The 17,500-nt window shown below is 44.0% G+C and overlaps 1 protein-coding gene and 2 long non-coding RNA genes across 6 annotated transcripts in view; 2 read left to right on the forward strand and 1 right to left on the reverse strand.

Annotated features, from left to right (window-relative positions):
* The window catches only part of LOC127006648 (uncharacterized), a 91,344-nt gene that overhangs the window by 61,883 nt on the left and 11,961 nt on the right, over positions 1–17,500 (forward strand). For all 3 annotated transcript variants that reach the window (XM_050876800.1, XM_050876799.1, XM_050876801.1), the window contains one exon: positions 13,255–13,386. In XM_050876800.1, coding sequence (XP_050732757.1) covers positions 13,255–13,386 — 132 coding nt within the window. The remainder of the gene's footprint in view (positions 1–13,254; positions 13,387–17,500) is intronic.
* LOC127006654 (uncharacterized) overlaps positions 1–17,500 on the reverse strand; it is a 34,564-nt gene that overhangs the window by 446 nt on the left and 16,618 nt on the right. The window lies entirely within an intron of this gene.
* LOC127006655 (uncharacterized) lies at positions 16,406–17,281 on the forward strand. 2 transcript variants are annotated; one of them, XR_007759686.1, is made up of 4 exons: positions 16,406–16,439; positions 16,539–16,571; positions 16,803–16,854; positions 17,251–17,281. It is a non-coding gene; the product is annotated as an uncharacterized LOC127006655 (long non-coding RNA). The 2 variants fall into 2 exon arrangements; XR_007759685.1 differs by lacking the exon at positions 17,251–17,281 and adding an exon at positions 17,185–17,215.

Below are 17,500 nucleotides of genomic sequence, written 5' to 3' on the forward strand. Positions count from 1 at the left end.
GGAATAGAGGGATAGATAGAAGAAACGAGACGAAAAATGAGATAAGAAATGGAATAAATGGAAAGACGAGACAGAGGAATGACATAGGAAGAAATAAAAGGAAAGACAAAAAAAAAAGACCACAATATACAAGACGAAGAGGGAGGCAGGTAGGAGAAAGTAAGAGCAAGGAAAGGATAGAGAGGCAGAAGGAGACTTGGAGGTAAATTGAAGGAAAGGATAAACAAGAAGAAAAACCCAAGAAAGAAACCAAAGCAGTGCCTGACCTAGATGCACACCTGAGACCAATTAGCGGAGGTGAGAGGTGTAGGTGGAACAAAGGAGGGAAAATTGGCAAACATGAAGAGAGAGAGAGAGAGAGAGAGAGAGAGAGAGAGAGAGAGAGAGAGAGAGAGAGAGATGAAAAACATACTCTGGAACAAATAAGCAAAGGGGTGAGAGATGGAAGGAACAAGGGGGGGATGGAGAGAAGGGAAGAAAAACATGAGGGAAAGGGAAAGAAGAAAAGAGGCGGAGAAAAGAAAGAAGGTTTGGAGGAAAGAAAATGATAAAGCGGATTTACACACCTGCAGAATGGAGAGAAAAACAAATACCGTGGAGGAGAGAAAGGAAAGGTACAAACTTGGAAAAATAAGAAAAAAGATAAAAAAAATCGTGTTTGAAAAATGTAAATATTTAAAAGAATACATATACACGCATTTAAATTGTAGCTCTGAATAGACAGCTAGATGGACATAGAATAGATAGGCAGATATAGAAACAAATAGATAGATAGATAGATAAGAGAAAGATATAGACAGAGGATAATAGATAAAAGAAAAGTAGAGGAGAAGAAAAGATATATGATAAATAGATAGATAATAAGATAATTAGATATATGAAGAGAGATAGATATATAAGAGTGAAATGAGGAGAGAAACATGGAGGAAAAGGATAGAAGAAAAATAAAAGATATTGAGCTGTCGAGAGATGGAGAAAAAAAAAGAGAAAAGAGAAGCCGAAAGAAAAGGGAAAAAAAATAGATAGAAGGAGCGAGCAAGAGAGAGAAACATGAGAGAGAAGGAGAGAAAATGGATATACACAGCAATCTTCGCCCCCTACCCCCCCCTCCTCCCTTACCCACCCCCACTCACACCTGTAGGTCATTAGTGGAGGTGAAAGGTGGAGAGGAGAAAGGTAAAGGTGAGGCTGAGAGGCGGAGGAAAAGGAAGGAGAGAGAGAGAGAGAGAGAGAGAGAGAGAGAGAGAGAGAGAGAGAGAGAGAGAGAGAGAGAGAGAGAGAGAGAGAGAGAGAAACAGTAGGTTTGTGTTCCATTTCTTTTTCCTTTCATCTTTGTCCAGTGTACCTATTTTTCGTCCTCCTCCTCCTCCTCCTCCTCCTCCTCCTCCTCCTCCTCCTCCTCCTCCTCCTCCTCTTCCTCCTCTCTAGTGACTTGCAGCGACAGCCAGGACGGAGGACAATCAGCCTCGCACCCAATTATTCATGGTGCCGGCGAGGTCAGGTCAAAGTTCAGGGTTGGCGGAGATCATAGAGTATTTAAAAGGTCAAACCGGGCCGAGTCTCCGTCTATGTATGTATGTATAACGCGGCTCAGCTCTCTCTCTCTCTCTCTCTCTCTCTCTCTCTCTCTCTCTCTCTCTCTCTCTCTCTCTCTCTCTCTGTGTGTGTGTGTGTGTGTGTGTGTGTGTGCAAAATATAGACATGTCAAGGGAGAATGTTTTTTTTTTTTTTGTAGTAAACACCCAAACAAGGTTGAGGTTATCTAATGAGTGTGTGTGTGTGTGTGTGTGTGTGTGTGAGAGAGAGAGAGAGAGAGAGAGAGAGAGAGAGAGAGAGAGAGAGAGAGAGAGAGGAAGGAGCATTTTTCTATATATACAGCATAGAACCTTTTTTTTTTTGTTTTTTTGTGTATAGGTCAAGGGAGTCACTTCAGTAATACTTTTCACTTTTTTCTCTCTCTTTTTTTTTTGTGCTGCCATGTGTGTGTGTGTGTGTGTGTGTGTGTGTGTGTGTGTGTGTGTGTGTGTGTGTGAGGTTTAATGTCATGATTCTCTCTTTTTTTCCTCGTCCGCTTCAGAGTGTTTTATCTCGCGTGTTTTTTCGTGACTTCACTAATTTGTTTCTTCGTTCAATTCGGTATTTTTTGACGCTTTCTCTCTCTCTCTCTCTCTCTCTCTCTCTCTCTCTCTCTCTCTCTCTCTTTTTTTTTTTTATTTAAACATGTTCAGTACATTAGTACATGGCAGTATTATTTGTCTATGCTAAAGTTCCCCCGACCGTTGGGGAGCTATTTAAAAGCTTCTGCCGATTATATCATACAATTATATACATGTTTACGGTGGGTGTAGGAGTAGCCACCTGTGGGACGCAACCTTCATCTGCTGAGTGGACAGTTGTGTCACATCCACATCAGCAGTGAGGTTGTTCCACCACACCACCGCTGCGATGGAGAAGGCACGTTGGTGGGTGCTGGAGCGGGCCATTGGCACTTCCAGGAGGGAGGCGTTGCTCAGCACCGTTCTCGTGCTGCGCTCAGACCTCCTCCAGGTAGCCCTCAGGTCCGTCAGGTGGGGCACTAGGCCCACTTGTGCCTTGTGTAGCACCGTCAGGGCAGCGACGCGGCGACGGTGCTCCAGGCTATTCAGCTGGTTCGTGGCTGGTCTTGCCCTTCCTTCGTGTGGGTGTTGTTGTTGTCGTTGTCGCTGTGTCTCCCACTGGCTCGGTCGGTGGTGCTGGGTGCTGTTGATGAGGCGTTCGGCCCTCCTCTGCACCTTGTCTAACAGGTTGAGGTGGCAGCGGGCGCTGGCCATCCAGGTGAGCGGTGCATACTCCATCACTGGACGGACTTGTGCCTTATAGAGGGTGTTCAGGCCATCAGCATCGAGGAGGTTCTTCATGCGGCGCAGGAGGTTCACCTTCTGGGAGGCTTTGTGCGCCACCCTTTCAAGGTGACGGTCAAACCGCAGCTGGGAGTCCACCTCCACGCCCAGGATGTCGACGCTGGACTGCAGAGGGATGGTGTCATTCCCGAATCTCAGTCTGCCGTGGAGTTGCCTCGCGTCCTCCCGAGAACGTGATATTACCATGGCCTGGGTTTTGTCAGGGGCAAACCTGACTTGCCACCTCTTTCCCCAGGCCATTATGTCTGCCAACTGTCTGTTGACGGACTCTATCACGTCCTGGGCTTCCTCCCTCTTGTATGTTCTGGAGAGGGTGCAGTCGTCGGCGTAGGCGCTTGCTGCCGGGATGGTTTGCAGGAGGTCGTTAAAGTATATGTTCCACAGAATAGGTCCAAGGACGGACCCCTGTGGAACGGAGGCCTCCACCGGGAAGCTGGTCGAGGTGCTTCCGTTGACTGCTACGCTGAGGCTCCGGCCTAACAGGTAGTTTGAGAGCAGGCGCAGCAGGTCCCCCGTGATGCCTAGTTGCTGTAGCTTCGCCGTCAGACCGCGGTGCCAAACGGAGTCGAACGCGCCAGCTATATCCAGGGCAATCACGAGAGAGGGGTGGCCGTCATCAAGGGCGTCATGCCAGGACTTTGAGAGGAGAAGGAGGAGGTCTGAGGTAGAGCGGCCCTTCCGAAAACCAAACTGCTTCGGTGACTGCAGGTGGTTTTCCTCGAGGAAGGATGTCAATTGCTCCCCGATGATCCTCTCAAATATCTTGCTAATGATTGGGAGGAGTGATATTGGCCTGTAATTGCCTGGCTCGGACCTGGATTTTTTCTTGTGTACGGGTGTGACTCTGGCCTCCTTCCACTGTGCAGGCCACACCCCGCTCTGCAGGCATCGCCGGAAGATCTGGGCGAGGGGGCTGGTGAGCTCAGCGGAGCATCGCCGCAGTAAGTATGGACTGACGCTGTCAGGGCCTGGCGCCTTCCTGGTGTTGACGCCCCTCAGATGTCTCCTGACAGCGTCCTCAGAGATTAGCACATTCTCTAGTCTTGAGGCGATGAGTTGGGGGAGGGTGGGCGGCTGCCTGTCAGGCTCCTGGGTTGTCATCTTTTGACTGAAGTGACAGGCCAGCAGGTCAGCCTTTTCCCGGCTGGTGATGGCCAGGTCTCCGTCAGGTTTCCTTAGGGGCGGGATACGTTCCTGGGGGGTAAGGCCTTGCTGTTCCTTCACCAGCCCCCACCACTGTTTCGGGTCGGTTTGGTTAGAGGACAGCTTTCTCCTCCTGTCGGCATCCCACCTTTCTTTTGCCCACTTTGCTGTCCTCGTCATATTTTTGCAGGCTCGTCTGTGTTGGGCCTTATTTTCCTGCGCGGGGTGTCTTTTATATCGTGTCCAAGCCTTGTGTTTCCTTTCGGCTGCAATACGGCACCTGTACCCGAACCAAGGCTGGTCTTTTGGGCTGGATGAGTAGCCAGATGACTCGCTGGTGTTCCTCTTCACGCGCTGGGGCCAGGCTGATGGTGGTGAGTATGGCATTGTGGTCGGAACTGCCCACACGGTCTAGTGGGCAGCACAGCACGCAGTCTCTCGGCAGGTCTGTGAGCACAGGGTCCAGGGAGCCTCCACGCTGATGTGTCGGGAACTCAACATGGTTGTGCAATCCATGCACCGCTGTGAGCTCGGTGAAGGCCCTCGCCACCAGGTGTTGATTTAGGTCGCCAACAACCATCGCGTACTGACAGCTGTGGGCAGCCATAAGGTCGTCCAGGTGCTCTGTGAGGTAGGTGAGGGGGGCGCTGCCTTGCCACTGTGGCCGGTACATGGCACAGAGTAGCAGAGCGCTCCTGTCCTCGAGAATGATGCGGAGGAACATCATCTCCATTTCCAGGGGAGTGTCTGTGGTGAGGGCGTCCATCTGCAGGCCGTTTCGGTGGCAAACAGCAATGCCTCCCCCCTGTCCTGTGTGGCGGTCTCGTCTGGCCCAGTGCGAGTACCCGGGGATCTTATCACAGGTGGTGGCACATGTGTCGTCCAGGAAGGTCTCTCTCTCTCTCTCTCTCTCTCTCTCTCTCTCTCTCTCTCTCTCTCTCTCTCTCTCCCTCTGTAAAAAGGAAAGGTCAGTTGGCACCATTCTCCTTTTTCTTCCTATTATTCTTATTATTCTATTTTTTCTTCTTGCTCTTATTATTCAACAACAAAGGATGAGCATTAAAATCATATCAAAAAAAGATCAACTGTAAAAAAATGTTTGTCCAACGCACGCGCCGACACACACACACACACACACACACACACACACACACACATACACCTGGCCTGTCTTAAGGGTGACATACTGAACCACAGGCCGCAGAAGCTGGGTCAAACGTACACCGCCGAGGTCACCCTAAACACACACACACACACACACACACACACACACACACACACACACACACACACACACACACACACACACACACACATACACACACACGGTCAGTTAGGTTGGTCATATTAGCACGTCATCCTATAAATTAAAGGATTACGATCTCTCTCTCTCTCTCTCTCTCTCTCTCTCTCTCTCTCTCTCTCTCTCTCTCTCTCTCTCTCTCTCTCTCTCTCTCTCTCTCTCTCTCTCTCTCTCTCTCTCTCTCTCTCTCTCTCTCTCTCTCTCTCTCTCTCTGATATTGTACCTTATTTCATCTCTTCCCTTCTCTCTCTCTCTCTCTCTCTCTCTCTCTCTCTCTATATCTCTCTCTCACTCTCTCTCTCTCTCTCTCTGATACAATACCCTATTTCATCTCTTCCCTTCTCCTTCTCTCTCTCTCTCTCTCTCTCTCTCTCTCTCTCTCTCTCTTTTACGCTGTACCCCCTATTCCATCACATCCGTTCCTTTCTCTCCTTTCCTCTCCTCTCCTCGTCTCTCTTTTTCTGTCATCATTCGTCCCCTTAACAAAACATCCTCTTCCTCCCTCTTTCCTTCCCTCTCCTCTCCCTTTCTCTCCCTCGCTCCCTTCCTCCATTACCGGTTTATGGCGTGTGTCTTATAGTACCGAGGCTGGGATGTCACGTTCTCAGGAGGGGACGGTTTTCAAATGCTAATTCAGGACCAGCAATTTGGATACGGCTGGGAGGTTAACTCTACCCGTTTTCTTCTTTACTTTTATTATTCTGTATTTACTGGTTACGTGTCTTTTTCACCTGTTTTTTTTCTTCATATATTTTCTTCTTTCCATTCCCCTGTTTTCTTCTTTCTTTTTTTTCTGTATTTACTGGTTATGTGTCTTTTTCAGCTGTTTTTTCTTCATATATTTTCTTCTTTCCATTCCCGTTTTCTTTTTTTTTTTATTCTGTATTTACTGGTTATGTGTCTTTTTCAGCTGTTTTTTTTCTTCATATATTTTCTTCTTTCCATTCCCGTTTTCTTCTTTCTTTTTTTTTATTCTGTATTTACTGGTTACGTGTCTTTTTCAGCTGTTTTTTCTTCATATATTTTCTTCTTTCCATTCCCCTGTTTTCTTTTTTTTTTTTATTCTGTATTTACTGGTTACGTGTCTTTTTCAGCTGTGTTTTTTCTTCATATATTTTCTTCTTTCCATTCCCCTGTTTTCTTCTTTCTTTTTTTTCTATTCTTTATTTCCTGGTTACGTGTCTTTTTCAGCTGTGTTTTTTCTTCATATATTTTCTTCTCTTTCCATTCCCCCGTTCTTTTCTTTCTTTTTTTTTACTTTTTTCTTTATTTTCCTTTCTCTCCATTTTTTTCCCTTTCTGTCCTTTCCTTTTATTCTTTATTTATTTCCTGCTATTTTGTTTTTTTTCATGTGTATTTCTTTATTTACTTCCTTTTCTTTCCATTTTTTCTATATCTTTCCTTCTTTCTTTATTCATTTACTGTTATTTTGCTCTTTATTTTTGTTTTTTTTGTTTATTTCCTTTTATTTCCGTTCTTTCTTTTCTTTGCTTTTTCGTTCTTTATTTCCTGGTACTTTTCGTTCGTATTTGTGTTCACTATTTATTCCTTTCTTCACTATTCTGTCCTTTCTCTTCCTTTCCTTTTTCTTTCTTTCTTTCTTTCTTTCATTACAGTTATTTTGCTTTATCATTTCTTTTCTTCATCTATTTCCTTTTCTTTTCATTCTCTCCTTTCTTTCCTTTCTTTATTTTCAGTTGCTTTTTTTTCGTCTTTCCTTTCTTCTTTCTTTTTTTCAATGTCATTCTTCTTTCTGTCTTTCTTGAATGTCTAATTTCTTTCGCTTCTTTATTTCCATCCCTCCTTCCTTTCTTTTTTTCCGTAGTTTATTCATTTCATTCTTTCAATTCTTCTTTCTATACTTCTTTCCGTCTTTCATTCTTTCTTTCCCTCATCCCTTCTTTCCTTCATTTTTCTTTCGTTTCTTCTTTCTTTCATTCGTTCCCTCAAACATACTCTTCTTTTCCTATTTGCTACACTGTATTATTTTAGCTTCCTTCCCTCTCTCTTGCAGTCTTTCCATCAGTTCCTTATTTCCTTCATTTTTCCTTTCCTTCATTTTTTTTCTTTCCTCTCTTCTTTCTTTCCCTCATTCGTTCCCACAAATCATACTCTTCCTATTTGCTACACTATTATTTTTCCTTCCTTCCCTCTCTCTTGCAATCTTTCCATCAGTTTCCATTACCTGTTCCCTCTCTCCCTCCACACACACACACACACACACACACACACGGAGGGGCGAGGCGTGTGAAGGGACAGGAAAAGTAAGACAGTGAGTGACTGGAATCGTATCAGCAAATCAAATAAGCCTAAGAGAGAGATACAAGGCCTACTGAGCTTCTCTTCCCCTTAATACGCGAGGGAGGGAGACAGGGAGAGGCAGGAAGAGAGGGTGTCGGGCAGGGGGAGAGGCAGGAAGAGAGGGAATGGAGATGAGGGAGGAGAGCGATGAGGAGAAGGGCCAAAGAAACAAAGGAAGGAAAGATTGCGTGAGAGAAAGAAGGAAAAAAATAAGAGTGTGGCAATGAGGATAAAAAGGAAATGAATGAATAGAAGAAAGAAGGGAGGAAGAAGAGGAAGGAAGAGGGGGAGAAGAAGGAAGAGAGGGAAGAGGAAGAAAGGGAAGGGAGAACGGAAGGAAAGATAGCGTGCGGGAAGGAAGGGAAAAAAATTAGTGTAGCAAAGATAATAAAATGGAAATACTTGAGGAAATGAATGAAAGACTGAAGGAGAGAAGGGAAGGTAAAGAGGCGGGGAGGAGGAAGAGGGAGGTGGGAGAGGGGATAGAGAAGGGGAGAGGGGATAGAGAAGGGGAGAAGGGGTAAGAAACAACGAAAAGGAAGATATTAATGAAAGAAAACGTATCAAATAGAAGAAAGCTTGAGGGACTGAATGAAAGAAAGAAAGAAAGAAGGAAGGGAAGAAAGAGAGAGAAGGAGTGTGTGTGCGTGTGTGTGTGTGTGAAGAAGAGGGAGAAGGATTGAGAAGGAAGAAAATAATATGGTATTGGAAATGGAATAAAAAAAAAAAAAAGAATACGTGAGGGAATGAATGAAGGAAAGAAAGAACGAAGGAAGGGCAGAGTGTGTGTGCGTGTGAGGAAGAAATGGAGAGGGGAAAGAGAGAGAGCAGCAGGGGCGAGGGAAACCGAGGGAAATATAGGAAAAGAGAAGGAATGAAAATTGAAAAAGTGTATCATATAGCAAAAAGAAAATATAACCTTAAAAAAATGAACGAGGGAACTAAAGAAGAAACGAAGGAAAGAATGATGGAAATAGGTAAAAGAGGGAAGAGAGAAGGGAAAGGAGGGGAAAAGAGGGAAGAGAGAAGGGAAAGGAGGGGAAACAAGAGACGGAATGAAGAAAAGAAGAAGAGAAAGAAGGAAAGGATAGAAAATAAGAAAGAACGAAAGAAAGAACAGGAGACAGGGGAGTAGGACATGGAAGGAGGCACGGAGAGAGGGAGAAGGGGAGGGAGAGGGAGGAAACGGGACAGGGAGATGGGGAAGGAGGGAGAGAGAGAGAGAAGGGGAGGGAAAGCGACGGGTAATAAATGGAATACAGCATTTTTTCCACGAGAGAGAGAGAGAGAGAGAGAGAGAGAGAGAGAGAGAGAGAGAGAGAGAGAGAGAGAGAGAGGGGGGAAAAGAGGTAATACGCTGAAATAGAAAATGGATTGCGGGGAAATACATCCAACACCGAGAACCAAAAAGAGGGAAAGGTTAAAATGTATTACGGGTGAAAACATCGACAGAAGGCTAAAAATACGGGTGATGAAACGCAGATAAAATAAAAAGCTGAGAGAAAAGGAGTAGATGATGTTTGTGAAGTAATTGGAGGCGTTGACAGTTTGATATAGTGACCCATCTGATATTAGTTTTCTTTGGAGGAGTTTATTGTACGGCAAGCTAATACTTTCTCCCCTACTATTATTTCATGAGTAGTAGTAGTAGTAGTAGTAGTAGTATGTAGTAGTAGTAGTAGTAGTAGTAGTGTAGTAGAAGTAGTGTAGTAGTAGTAGTAGTAGTAGTAGTTCTCCACCTTGCTCCATCTTTCCTCATCTCTCTTCCACCTTTCCTCCACCTTACCTTTACCATGTCTCCACCTTTTCTCCACCTTGCTTCCACCTTTCCTCCACTTTTCCGCCACTATTTCTCCACCTTTCCTCCACCTTGCTCCACTTTTCCTCCACTATTTCTCTACCTTGCTTCCACCTTCCCCGCGCTTTGTCTCCAATTTCCCTCCACCTCTCCTCCCCCTTTCCTCCACCTTTATTTTATCTCCACCTCCCATGATTATGTGTGGGGAAAATAAACATGGGTGAAGGTATCTTTTATGTAGCAGTAGTAGTAGTAGTAGTAGTAGTAGTAGTAGTAGTAGTAGTAGTAGTAGTAATTAACGATAGAGGCAAGAGCAAAAATAGACAGAGGACGTGTTCAATTAGTGATTTGATTTATCTCTCATTATGTATTTAATTATATGAAAAATAGCTCATTAAACTATTCTGCTGTCCGTCCGGGTGCGTGTCTCTCTCTCTCTCTCTCTCTCTCTCTCTCTCTCTCTGCTATTAAACAACATAAAAATTTAAACAATGAAACAACGTACGACAGGTGCATGAGAGAGAGAGAGAGAGAGAGAGAGAGAGAGAGAGAGAGAGAGAGAGAGAGAGAGAGAGAGAGAGAGAGAGAGAGAGAGAGAGAGAGAGAGAGAGAGAGAGAGAGAGAGAGAGAAGCTGTTTATCGGCCATTATTCAAACTATACATTTTTCATTATGGGGAAAACATTGACTCATCAGCATATATGAATAATTTAGAGAGAGAGAGAGAGAGAGAGAGAGAGAGAGAGAGAGAGAGAGAGAGAGAGAGAGAGAGAGAGAGATTAGCTTACACTTGTTATTTTCGTCACATTTCCTCATCACCTCTCCCCTCTTCTCTCTCTCTCTCTCTCTCTCTCTCTCTCTCTCTCTCTCTCTCTCGTAACTCGACTGTAAAAAGAAAAAATCAAGAAGTAGAAATTTTGGGGCCTCAATTTCCATACCTAAGGAAAAAACGCAATTTCAGAAAACACACCTGGCCCTATTTTACCTTTTCTCCACCTATCCTCTGCCTTTCCTCTTCCTTCCTCCACCTTTCTTTCACCTTCCCTCCACCTTGACTCTACCTTGACTCTACTTTGCCTCCACCTTGACTCCATCTCTGCTCCACCTTGCTCCACATTTCGTCCCCCTGTCCTCCACCTTGCCTCCGCCTTTCCTCCACCTTTCTTCCACCTTTCCTCCACCTTTTCTCCACCTTACCTCCACCTCTCCTCCACCTTTCCTCCCTCTCTCCTCCATCTTTCCTCCACTTTTACTCATCCTTTCCTCCACCCCAACTCCACCTTTCCTCCACCTTTCCTCCACCTTGCATCCACCTTTCCTCCACCTTGCATCCACATTTCCTCCATCTTGCCTTCACCTTTCCTTCACTTATTCTCTATCTTTCCTCCACTTTTTTTTCCACCTTTCCTCCACCATGACTTCACCTCTCTTGACTTTCCCTCCACCTTCCCTCCGTCTTTCACCTTTCCTCCGCCTCTCCTCCGAGCGAGCAATATTAACCTTCAGAACGGAGAGAGAGGAAGAGAAACATAAGGAGGGAAGAAGGGAAGGAAGAAGGAAGGGGAGAGAGAGAGAGAGAGAGAGAGAGAGAGAGAGAGAGAGAGAGAGAGAGAGAGAGAGAGAGAGAGAGAGAGAGAGAGAGAGAGAGAGAGAGAGAGAGAGAGAGAGAGAGAGAGAGAGAGAGAGAGAGAGAGAATGATGGAAGGAAGGGGAAGCGTGTAACACTAGGAAGCAAATCACTTGAGTTACCTGCCCACGTGACTCACCTGGGAGGAGGAGGAGGAGGAGGAGGAGGAGGAGGAGGAGGTGTAAAAAGTGAATATGGCGGAAACCGATTTTTGGAATTTAATATCATTTCCATAAGTCCCCTCCCCTCTCTCTCTCTCTCTTAAATAAATGAAAGATGCTGGAAAGAAAAAAAAGAGGAAAGGAACAAACAGAAAGACAATGCTCCTTCTATTTTCCTTTTCTCTCCTTTCCTTTCCTCCTCCTCCTCCTCCTCCTCCTCCTCCTCTTCCTCCTCCTCCTCCTCCTGAGAAGTAATCACATTTAGCCTCCCTCACGTCACGCCGCCCACAGAGTTACAGTCCTCCTCCTATACCTCCTCCTCTTCCTCTTCTTCTTCCTCCTAACCCTCCTCTTCGTCTTCCTCCTCCTCCTCCTCCTCCTCCTACAAACCCTCCCCTTTTTCTTGTCCTTATTTTCGTTTTCACCTTTGCTCTCCATTTTCGCTTTTTTTCCTTTTCTATCCCTATACGATTTTTCTTTTTCACCCTCATTTTTTCGTCTTCTTTCTTTTTCTTCATCATCTTTATCTCCTTCTTCTTCTTCTTTTTCTTCTTCTTCTGTTTCTTTTTCTAGTACTTTTTGATCTTATTTTTCCACTTCATGTCTTCTTTTCTCTTCTCCTCCTCCTCCTCCTCCTCCTCCTCCCAGTGACGCCAAGAACTTTTCACCTCTTCCTCCTCTCCACCAATTAACAACCTTTCCTTCTCACCGCCCTTCCGTCCCTCTCTCTCTCTCTCTCTCTCTCTCTCTCTCTCTCTCTCTCTCTCTCTCTCTCTCTCTCTCTCTCGAGGTGGAGAGATGCTGTTTTAGTCACTGGTAATTGAAGAGAAAACTGAGAGAGAGAGAGAGAGAGAGAGAGAGAGAGAGAGAGAGAGAGAGAGAGAGAGAGAGAGAGAGAGAGAGAGAGAGAGAGAGAGAGAGAGAGAGAGAGAGAGAGAGAGAGAGAGAGAGAGAGAGAGAGTAAACAACGCTGAATTAATGGGTGGAGTTAAAGGGAGAGAGTAAAGGGCTGCTGTAACCTAACACACACACACACACACACACACACACACACACACACACATGTAGCTACACACAAACCGATTTATACAAATATCACCATAACTCAGCACCACTCTCTCTCTCTCTCTCTCTCTCTCTCTGATCAATATGGCGCCGCAACAAGACCAAATTTCATAATGCTAAGTCTCTCTCTCTCTCATGACGTCACCCAACACCTGGTCAGGTCACATGAGGCCAGACAGAGAAGTTTGGAAGAATTTGTCCTATTTTTACACACACACACACACACACACACACACACACACACACAGACAGACAGACAAACAGACACACACACACACACACACACACACACACACAGACAGACAGACAAACAGACTGAACACACACACACACACACACACACACACACACACAGACAGACAGACAAACAGACTGAACACACACACACACACACACACACACACACACACACACAGACAGACAAACAGACTGAGCACACACACACACACACACACACACACACACACACACACACACACACACAGACAGACACAGAGACACACACACACACACACACACACACACACACACACACACACACACACACACGGCTCCTTCCATAATCCAAGTGACACGTTTGTTTATCTTAGCGCTGCAATTTCCGTCGAGAGAGAGAGAGAGAGAGAGAGAGAGAGAGAGAGAGAGAGAGAGAGAGAGAGAGAGAGAGAGAGAGAGAGAGTGTGTGTGTGTGTGTGTGTGTGTGTGTGTGTGTGTGTGAAGGAGATATTTTCCTCACCTAAAGTCGTTTATCTTCCTCCTCTTTCTCTGACACACACACACACACACACACACACACACACACACACACCTGTCCACCCCCACATCATCATCTCCACACCACACACACACCTACCCTCACCTTTACAACTTCACCTGTCCACCTACCTCACGCCTGTTTAACCCAAGCCTCACCTCACCCCCACTCCCCTGCCTGCCTGACACACCTGCCTCCCCCAGCACACGGGAACACATGGGAGGTGAGCGCCATCAGCGTGGGGGATGCGGGCGCCGACTGGACGAGTTTGGCTGGCCTGTACGGAAGGCTCACGGTGCGGGACGCCAATCTACTCATCAAGGATACCCATAATGGTGAGTACTGAGGCGCGTGACCTAGCCTAACCTTACCTAACTTAACCAAACTTAACCTAATCTAGCGTAACTTAACCTGACCTAACCTAACATAATCTGACCTAATCTAACGCAACCTTAAATAACATTCTCTACTCATCAAGGATACCCATAATGGTGAGTTCTGAGGCGTGTGACCTAGCCTAACCTAACCTAGCCTAACTTAACCTATTCTAGCGTAACTTAACCTGACCAAACCTAACATAATCTGACCTAATCTAACGTAACCTTAACTAATATTCTCTACTCATCAAGGATACCCATAACGGCGAGTACTGAGGCGTGTGACCTAGCCTAACCTAACCTAACCTAACTTAACCTATTCTAGCGTAACTTAACCTGACCAAACCTAACATAATCTGACCTAATCTAACGTAACCTTAACTAATATTCTCTACTCATCAAGGTTACCCATAATGGTGAGTTCTGAGGCGTGTGACCTAGCCTAACCTTACCTAACCTAACCTAACCTAACAACCTAATCTAGTGAACTTAACCTGACCTAACCTAACATAATCTGACTTAATCGAACGTAACCTTAAATAACATTCTCTACTCATCAAGGTTACCCATAATGGTGAGTACTGATGCATATAACCTAACCTTACCTAACCTAACCTAACTTAACCTATTCTAGCGTAACTTAACCTGATCTAACCTAACATAATCAGACATAATCTAACGTAACCTTAAATAACATTCTCTGCTCATCAAGGTTGCCCATAATGGTGAGTACTGATGCATATAACCTATAACCTTACCTAACCTAACCTAACCTTACTTAAGCTAACGTAACCTTAAATAACATTCTCTACTCATCAAGGTTACCCATTATAGTGAGTACTGAGACATGACTTAATCTAACCTAACCTAACTTAACCTTACCTAACGTATCGTACCTAAACTAATCTTCTTTTCACATCAAGGTTACCCATTATAGTGAGAACTGAGACATGTGACCTAATCTAACCTAACCTAACCTTACCATACCTTACCTAACCTAACGTAACCTAAACTAATCTTCTTTCCACATCAAGGTTACCCATCATAGTGAGTACTGAGACATGTGACCTAATCTAACCTAACCTAACTTAACCTTACCTAACGTATCGTAACCTAAACTAATCTTCTTTCCACATCAAGGTTACCCATTATAGTGAGTACTGAGACATGACTTAATCTAACCTAACCTAACCTAACCTTACCTAACGTATCGTACCTAAACTAATCTTCTTTTCACATCAAGGTTACCCATTATAGTGAGAACTGAGACATGTGACCTAATCTAACCTAACCTAACCTTACCATACCTTACCTAACCTAACGTAACCTAAACTAATCTTCTTTCCACATCAAGGTTACCCATTATAGTGAGAACTGAGACATGTGACCTAATCTAACCTAACCTAACCTTACCATACCTTACCTAACCTAACGTAACCTAAACTAATCTTCTTTCCACATCAAGGTTACCCATTATAGTGAGTACTGAGACATGACTTAATCTAACCTAACCTAACCTAACCTTACCTAACGTATCGTACCTAAACTAATCTTCTTTTCACATCAAGGTTACCCATTATAGTGAGAACTGAGACATGTGACCTAATCTAACCTAACCTAACCTTACCATACCTTACCTAACCTAACGTAACCTAAACTAATCTTCTTTCCACATCAAGGTTACCCATTATAGTGAGAACTGAGACATGTGACCTAACCTAACCTAACCTAACCTAACCTTACCATACCTTACCTAACCTAACGTAACCTAAACTAATCTTCTTTCCACATCAAGGTTACCCATTATAGTGAGAACTGAGAATGTGACCTAACCTAACCTAACCTAACTAATCCTTACCGAGCTAATCTAACATAACCTAATAGATTACACTCACCATAATCCAATGAGGACTTTTTGTAGTGTTTATTATTGTTTCCTCTCTTTTCGCCCTTGAGTCATGACAAGAGAAGAGAGATAAAGAGCGAGGAAAATTTAGGTGGAGCGGTATTAGCGGTTATTAAAACGTGCTTACATAAAATTATCAAACGTGGGGTGAAGGAGACCACTTAACAAAGGAGGCGAGTGAAGACGGTGAGTTCTAGTTAGTGGGTCGAGGTATGGCTGATTAAGGTTTGGGAGAAGGTAGTGCGATTGAGGTTACTAAATAAGAGACAGGCAGTGTGATTGAGGTTACTAAATAAAAGACAGGCAGTGTGATTGAGGTTACTAGATAAGAGACAGGCAGTGTGATTGAGGTTACTAAATAAAAGACAGGCAGTGTGATTGAGGTTACTAAATAAGGGACAGGCAGTGTGATTGAGGTTACTAAATAAAAGACAGGCAGTGTGATTGAGGTTACTAAATAAGGGACAGGCAGTATGATTGAGGTTACTAAATAAGAGACAGGCAGTGTGATTGAGGTTACTAAATAAGAGACAGGCAGTGTGATTGAGGTTACTAAATAAGAGACAGGCAGTGTGATTGAGGTTACTAAATAAAAGACAGGCAGTGTGATTGAGGTTACTAAATAAGGGACAGGCAGTATGATTGAGGTTACTAAATAAGAGACAGGCAGTGTGATTGAGGTTACTAAATAAGAGACAGGCAGTGTGATTGAGGTTACTAAATAAGGGACAGGCAGTGTGATTGAGGTTACTAAAAGACAGGCAGTTTGATTGAGGTTACTAAATAAGCGACAGGCAGTGTGATTGAGGTTACTAAATAAGTGACAGGCAGTGTGATTGAGGTTACTAAATAAGAGACAGGCAGTGTGATTGAGGTTACTAAATAAGGGACAGGCAGTGTGATTGAGGTTACTAAATAAGGGACAGGCAGTGTGATTGAGGTTACTAAATAAAAGACAGGCAGTGTGATTGAGGTTACTAAATAAGGGACAGGCAGTGTGATTGAGGTTACTAAATAAGAGACAGGCAGTGTGATTGAGGTTACTAAATAAGAGACAGGCAGTGTGATTGAGGTTACTAAATAAAAGACAGGCAGTGTGATTGAGGTTACTAAATAAGAGACAGGCAGTGTGATTGAGGTTACTAAATAAGAGACAGGCAGTGTGATTGAGGTTACTAAATAAGAGACAGGCAGTGTGATTGAGGTTACTAAATAAAAGACAGGCAGTGTGATTGAGGTTACTAAATAAGAGACAGGCAGTATGATTGAGGTTACTAAATAAGAGACAGGTAGTGTGATTGAGGTTACTAAATAAGAGACAGGCAGTGTGATTGAGGTTACTAAATAAGAGACAGGTAGTGTGATTGAGGTTACTAAATAAGAGACAGGCAGTGTGATTGAGGTTACTAGATAAGAGACAGGCAGTGTGATTGAGGTTACTAAATAAGAGACAGGCAGTATGATTGAGGTTACTAAATAAGAGACAGGTAGTGTGATTGAGGTTACTAAATAAAAGACAGGTAGTGTGATTGAGGTTACTAAATAAGAGACAGGTAGTGTGATTGAGGTTACTAAATAAGAGACAGGTAGTGTGATTGAGGTTACTAGATAAGAGACAGGCAGTGTGATTGAGGTTACTAGTTAAGAGACAGGCAGTGTGATTGAGGTTACTAGATAAGAGACAGGTAGTGTGATTGAGGTTACTAGATAAGAGACAGGCAGTATGATTGAGGTTACTAAATAAAAGACAGGCAGTGTGATTGAGGTTACTAGATAAGAGACAGGCAGTGTGATTGAGGTTACTAGTTAAGAGACAGGCAGTGTGATTGAGGTTACTAGATAAGAGACAGGCAGTGTGATTGAGGTTACTAAATAAGAGACAGGCAGTGTGATTGAGGTTACTAGATAAGAGACAGGCAGTGTGATTGAGGTTACTAAATAAGAGACAGGCAGTGTGATTGAGGTTACTAGATAAGAGACAGGCAGTGTGATTGAGGTTACTAAATAATTTAAGTTAGATTGGGTTAGGTTAGATTAGGTCACGTATCTCAGTACTCACTATAATGGGTAACCTTGATGAGTAAAGAAGGATAGTTTAGGTTACGTTAGATTATGTAAGGTATATGGTTAAGGCATTGGCAAAGATACAGTGAGGTAATCGACTTA

The sequence above is a fragment of the Eriocheir sinensis genome, chromosome 33, assembly GCF_024679095.1.
Source record: "Eriocheir sinensis breed Jianghai 21 chromosome 33, ASM2467909v1, whole genome shotgun sequence".
In the NCBI taxonomy this organism is placed as follows: domain Eukaryota; kingdom Metazoa; phylum Arthropoda; class Malacostraca; order Decapoda; family Varunidae; genus Eriocheir; species Eriocheir sinensis.